The 6,763-nt window shown below is 50.8% G+C and overlaps 1 protein-coding gene across 1 annotated transcript in view; it reads right to left on the bottom strand.

Moving 5' to 3' along the window:
• Window positions 1-527: 527 nt before the first annotated feature.
• Window positions 528-6,763, bottom strand: part of CRYL1 (crystallin lambda 1) — a 78,816-nt gene continuing 72,580 nt past the window's right edge. The window contains exons 6-8 of the mRNA XM_007464510.1: window positions 6,353-6,458; window positions 1,001-1,107; window positions 528-647 (exon numbers count right to left, since the gene is read on the bottom strand). Of these exons, the coding sequence (XP_007464572.1) occupies window positions 534-647; window positions 1,001-1,107; window positions 6,353-6,458 (327 nt within the window). The 3' untranslated portion in view covers window positions 528-533. The remainder of the gene's footprint in view (window positions 648-1,000; window positions 1,108-6,352; window positions 6,459-6,763) is intronic.

Genomic DNA, 6,763 nt, shown 5'->3' with positions numbered 1-6,763 from the left:
ACAAAGGATCCGCTTACGACTTCACCGTCGTGGTCACTCGAGATAACGTCCGTCATCAGGATCACCGACTTGCGCAGAAAGAACAGAAGGAAAAGACGTCTTTATGGAATCAAACGCTTTTATTTGGAATAAGCATCAAGAAAATGAAGGGACTTGCCTCATAAATGCAGGGCCACAGAGTACTCAGCAAGAGGTCAGAAAATAATGATAAAAATACTTTGCAGCAGATTAAAATAACTTGAAACTACGATCACTGGCTATGAAATGTATCCACATGTAAAAATCACACGGGAAATAAATGGTAAATCCTTCAGGCGATTTGCTCTCTTGGCTGCCCTGGTGGCGGGGGATCCAGCCCGCAGACCTCAGCGCTGCTCTGACCCCCAGCCCACCGAGGCGCCTGCCTAGTGGACAGCAAGCCGTGCTCTGCCTGCTGGGCTCCCAAGGCCTCCCAGCGTCTCTGAGCCACTTGACAGGGGCTCGTGCTTCCAGCGAACGCGTTCCAGCACGGGCGGCAGTGGTCGCACGAGGCTTCACTGGGGCTGCAGCTGGCTCTTCAGTCTGGCAAGTCTCATGAGGCACCTGTCCCTCCACTCCCTCCTGGCAGCTAAGTGCTCCGGGTCATCTGGAACCTTCACGCACATGGCCTGGGAACAGGAAAGAGAAAGAACAGACAAGAGGGAAAAAGGCGTAAGAAGCATGAAGAGCAGCTAACCTGGCAGGAGGGAGATTTCTATTCACGCAGAAAACTCTGAATCTGCTTTCAGAGATAAAAGAAGCCTGGTAAACCCTCAACTAGTGTAACTTTCCAAATCCGGAGGGGCCGACGGTTCCTTCAGACGAGTCAAAATGACCTGCCAGTTCCTTGGTCACCCCGCTCGGACGGTCCCCTGAGACCCTGACGGGGCTATGGACAGTCAGGGACGTGGAACCTCAAAGTCAAGCAAAGAGCCTGGCTACAAACGAATCCTCGCCTTCCACCTGCAGGGAGTCTACACACCTGGTGCACTTTTTCAGCTGCGGCCCCGGAAAACTCTGGAATGGGTCCAAAAGTCTTTAGGACATGTTTCATGCCCTCGCTGTACCTGTCACAGTAGCTTAACATACCTGGAAGCAGAAGAAAACAAGAATCCGCAAGTCAGAGAACTCTTGTCTGCGGCTCAAACCAAGAATGTGTCCGGAGGGTGTTGCCCTGGGCTCACCCTCCCGTGGATGAAACAGGGCTGTGCGTGGGAAAGGCACCCCTGTCAGCGGCCCTGGGCTCACTACTCAAGCTTTTCTCGGTAATAAAGACCCGAGAAGCAACCCGACCTCCAGGCCTGGGTCGGCGCCTCTCAGGGACGCTGGGTCGGCCCACGTTCCTGCTCTGATTCCTCGACTGTCACATTCAGCCTGTTTTCACCACAAGCGTCTCCTTCAACGATGTACCTACGAGGTTACTCGTGTGCATGGCTCGAACGCATTTTCTAAGAACCAAAGATGTCAAGTTCAACTAAATCCGTCGCCCACTCCGCTCTTCTCCCTGGATTCTAGCTGGCACTCGACCCACCGGGCGGCGGCGGCGGCCTTAACACGGGCTCTTCACCCCAGGGGCTGGCTAGGCTGTGGCCGCTGCGTTAGGGCGCCGCCAGCCGCCGGCCCCGACCTGCACCTGGACCCCGGCCACACGACTTCCCACTACGCCCGCGGCTTCCGGGCCCTCAATCGAAGACGGAGCCCTAGGATTCTGGCGGAGACGCACATGGAGAAGGGGCTCACCCTGGGGTGGGGGGCGCCGCGCTTAGGAGCAGCGCGCGGGCTGCGTGGCGGGGGCCGATCCCGAGAGGGAGCCCGTCGGCGGCCCACACGCGGGGCGGGCTTGCCTGGACTGGCCAATCGGCGCACAGCGTGGCCCTCCCTCGCCCCTCCCTCCCTCCTGCCCGCCGGGCAGGTCGCCTCGGGAGCCTGGCCCCGGAGCCGCTGAGCTGCGCTGGCCCTTTGCCAACCTCTCTCAAAACCAGGGAGACTCGGCAGTTGGTCAGTCGGGCTAAAAAGATAACAAGGGAACAAACAAAACTGCAGGATGTGCAGAGATCCCGAGCTGGGCCCTCACCGACCCCACGAAAACTCCGCGATTCATTTAAAATAAAAATGATCTCCGCTAGTTACGCCTTAAAAAAGAAAAACAACTTCTGTGGGGTTGCTTTTGGTGCATCTACCCTGATGTGAAAGCCTAACTTCGCTGATTTCAACTGCATTTGTCCCAAATCGTTTGCCTTCTCTCAGAGGGTGATAAAATGATACCCACTTTGTCTTAGAAGAGAAAGTGGTTCGAAGGGTGAGAATTCGAAAATGCAACGTTTCTGACGTTAGCACCTGCAATTAAGTGGTGGACGCTCCCTTTTAAGATGAGGGGTTTCTCTGTGTTTACCAGAAGCACCAGGGGACGATCCAGAGCTCAGTATTTACTTCACTGTGCCTATTTGTTGGTTTATTCAAACTCAAGGTGATAAAATCCAGACACAAATACAGCTTACTCGCGTTGGGGAAGCAGAGACGCTGAACCAAATGAGCTGGAGACACTGAGTGAGAAAAGAGCAGGCAGATGTGCTGCAGCCGCGAACTCACCCACTTTCGGAGAAACAAGCTGCCCCGGCCCCCAACCCCCAGCAATGAGCCACGGGACTCGATTCAGGTGCTGTGTTTCACCTCTGGGTCACTTTACGTTTTCTGAACGACTGTCCCTCTTTCACTGCCCCTGTGAAGTCATCCGAGTCTCCCAGGGGCTTTCTAGAATCTTTTATTCCCTACTGCCTTTTATACAATTTGTAGTTTTAAAAGGGCTTTTATTTCTTCAGAACAGAATAAAATATGGTGAAACTCTTTACAGTTCATAACTTCTCCCCAACTTGTTCAGAAAACCAATTAAAACTTCAGTCTCATTAGCATAAACACTTTCTATAACATGCACTCTGCTCTCAGGATAAACAGCCCGTTGTTTGTGGCGAGGCTGGGAGCCTCCACTCACTCCAGACACAGGAAGTTCACAGTGACTTACAGTCAGGATTCTGCGGTGTGCCTGCCTTATTGACAACTTTCCAGTGAAGGTATCACGCTTACTATTATTTACAACACATACCCTTCCATTAGAGAGTAAAAAAGGAGGCTTTTAAATATTTCCAACGATAATTTTGGCTTCTCTACACCATGAAAGGTGAATTGAGTGGGAATTATTCTAGAATAACAATTTCATTGAAAATGGAAATTAGGGACTTCCCTGGTGGTCCAGTGGTTAAGAATCCACCTTCCAATGCAGGGGATGCGGGTTCGATCCCTGGTCGGGGAGCTATAAGATCCCACACGCCGTGGGGCAACAAAGCCTGCGCACGGCACCTAAGACCCAACACAGCCTAATAAATAAATAAATATGTAAAATTAAAAAAATGGAAAGGAAAAAAAACACTTCACCTTCTATCCCACTCGTCTGCCCTTCCCCCATATCTTCTTTACATCCATGCCCTCTGCTCTGTCAACAATACCCTCTTCCAAAAACTCATAGAGCTTAGCTTTTTAGAAGACTCTGAACCTAACTTCTTTTTTTTTTTTTTCGGTACGCGGGCCTCTCACTGTTGTGGCCTCTCCCGTTGCGGAGCACAGGCTCCGGACGCACAGGCTCAGCGGCCATGGCTCACGGGCCCAGCCGCTCCGCGGCATGTGGGATCTTCCCGGACCGGGGCACAAACCCGTGTCCCCTGCATCGGCAGGCGGACTCTCAACCACTGCACCACCAGGGAAGCCCTGAACCTAACTTCTTAAGAGATGCTTATACGGAATAAGAAAAGACAAGGGGCGGGGGAGAAAACAGATTCTCATGAAATTAGATTTAGCTCATTTCACTGGTTTCTAACTTGAGCCCAGTGTCTCCACACCATGTATTCTCATGCCACCCCTGTGAGGGGCGGGGTGTCACTGCTGCTATACCCCTTTTACAGGTGGGGAAACTGAGGTGCAGTGAACTGACCTGCCAAGGTCATCTAGCTCGCAGGTCAGTGGGGCACTGGCTGGCTCCACCAGCCAGACCCACCATTCTGAGAACCAGCGCTGCCTTAAAAAGTAGCCAAACGGAGTAGGCATGCTGGCCTCCTGTTTCTCAGGTGCTATTTTATTAGATTAAAAACAGATCCTAAAATACCTCTACCACTTCCAGATAAACTGTAGCTTTTAAAGACTAATAACTAGCCTTAACCTGAGATGTCGGCTTTATATAAAACTATATCCAAAAGGAAGAATTCTTGATATAGTCTGGTGACACTGTGAGGAATAACACACATTTCCACTGATGCCAAGCCAGATCTCAAAACTGTCTAACTCTGGTCTTTGGAATGCTCTGAAGTTGAAAACTACGTCCGTCCACCACTATCATATTAAGCCAATTAGGTTTTCTTATCATTTCTGCTTTGTTTGAAAAATTGCTGTGGGCCTCCTTCCTGTCTGCACACTATTTGATTCTTGAGTTTCTGGTTTCATTGGCTTCTGTTTCTATTTGTTTGAGAGTTAAACCTGTTCTCAGTCTCTCCCTATAGATTTCTTGTGATACCTGAATTATCTTACTTTTCTCAAGGAAAAAAAAAAAAAGGTAGAAAGAAAAAAACATGACGGTTACCAGGCAGTGTCTACGTCCACTTCAAATGCTTAAATATGTTCCTCACTTTTAAGGTTCTGGCTGAAAAAAACATTTGAAATTTTCCAAGGCTTCATTTTAATGAGCGATCGCGGGAACCCCTGCTCGCTGCTCTCTGCGCAGCCCCGTGTTCAGCGCTGCCCCTCTCCCTGCTCCGCCCCAGGGAGAACCGTCCCTTACTGAATCGCTTCTGGGTGCACACGTGTGTAGCCGGGCACCAACGCATCTAGGAAACTGCTTGACTCACTCACTGGAAACTATATTCCACCAATTACTGTGGTGAGAAGTGACTGAATTAACAGGAAAACATCGTGGAACTCTAAAATCTACTGAACCGCTTCTGGGTGCACACGTGTGTAGCCGGGCACCAACGCATCTAGGAAACTGCTTGACTCACTCACTGGAAACTATATTCCACCAATTACTGTGGTGAGAAGTGACTGAATTAACAGGAAAACATCGTGGAACTCTAAAATCTACGTCCAACAGACTCCCAGGGGTCACCTGCTCCGGGCCCCCACCCCCCAACCTCACTGCAGGAGTCTCCTCTCAACCCAAGTGTCTGGCAGGTGGGCACCAGCCTCCGGCCCCTCAGCTCCCCTCTCACAGCAGGGCCTCTCCGCACATCAGCTCCAGGTTCTAGGAAGTTCCTCCGGCCGTTTCCGGTCTTCTGTTCTAGCTCCAGCCCCACAAAAGACACAGACAGACAGACAGACAGACACATACTACTCCGGTCACCTTCTTCTGGATATGCTCCAGTTTCTCAACACGTTCGTTAAATGTAGACCACAGAGCTGAACACAACATTTGTTTTCTATTTGTACTCAAGTTTCACAAGTTAATAACCTAATGCTTAAAACAATACATAAAAATTGTACAAATTTATGACAACATAAAAAAGCACAAGGATGCTAAGTTACTTATCATTTCAGCACCAAGAGATGCAGCAGTAATAACATTCAGGTGACGTTTTCCCAGATTTTTATGCATAGCTTTTTTAATTTATTTTGTCTTAATTTGTCGTAGGGTTTTATTGCTTGTTTTTCAAATGACGTCCTTTTTCTCAGTTGATTAAAGTCTGGCTGAAAGTTTCATTCTTGGGAGAGTCTCCCCTTCTCAAGTTCTTTTTCTTTCAGTGTCACCAGCTCACTGGCTCTCACCTACTCCCCCAGCCCCTGGAGGTCGGCTTCTGGGGCAGCCGCCAGCCAGGCCTGTCCCCGCAGCTGTCAGCAGCCCTTCTCGCGCAGAAGCCCCTCCCTCAGGCCTCCCCCACCTTCTGGAAGGAGACCCGTGCTCAGCAAACACGCCCAGAAGTTGCTCCTATTTGGGCAGAAGGTGTGCGCGGTCAAGGTTCCGGTGGTCTTGTCCCCAATCCTATTTCTTCTTCTTGCCTCTGTAAAGCACTTCACCATCGTTCTCAGGAAACACAGCTCTGCCTTCCTCAGGCTGGAGGGTCCTTGTTGGTGTCGGCAGCATCTCGCCCCCACCCCCCAGTTCTTGCCACAGGGACGTGCGTGGAGCCCGCGTGGACTTTCCCCTCAGCCCCTCCCTGTGAATGACGGACTGGCCGCTATCTCCTGCACGACACTGTTTCTATTCAGTTGTAAGAAAAGGCAAGATTGACCATTACAAAACCATGAAAGCACTAAACAGCACAGAACCCACCTTGAACCCGATGGAACGGAAACCTACCTTCGGCGTTGAGGTGCATGGTTTCCAGGGGCCCAATGAACGCGTACCGCATGCCCAGGCCGTCCGACATGACGAGGTCAAGGTCGCCCGGGGACACTACTCCTTCCTAAGTGGAGAGAACGGGCCGGCAAGGTGGTGAGTCCTCGGGAAAGACCGTTTCATTACCATCATTCTCATCCTGACTTCTCTAGAGCGGGATCCCAAAATTCTCTGCAAAGCACTACCACAGGTTTCATCAAACGCGGCATCACAGAACTTAATATACAAATGGATCCTGAACGGAGAGTGTGCTGTGAAATGGTCGGATACCAATTCAATCTCCGGCCCCTCCACTGTCCCCCCTTCTCTAACCTACAACCCTCGTCCTGTCGGAAGCAAAGGGCGGAAGGCTTCTCTGCACGTCTGCCTAAG

This window comes from Lipotes vexillifer, unplaced genomic scaffold (genome assembly GCF_000442215.2).
Source record: "Lipotes vexillifer unplaced genomic scaffold, Lipotes_vexillifer_v1.1 scaffold2116, whole genome shotgun sequence".
Lineage (NCBI taxonomy): Eukaryota > Metazoa > Chordata > Mammalia > Artiodactyla > Lipotidae > Lipotes > Lipotes vexillifer.
This window is presented reverse-complemented; position numbering and strand designations above follow the sequence as displayed.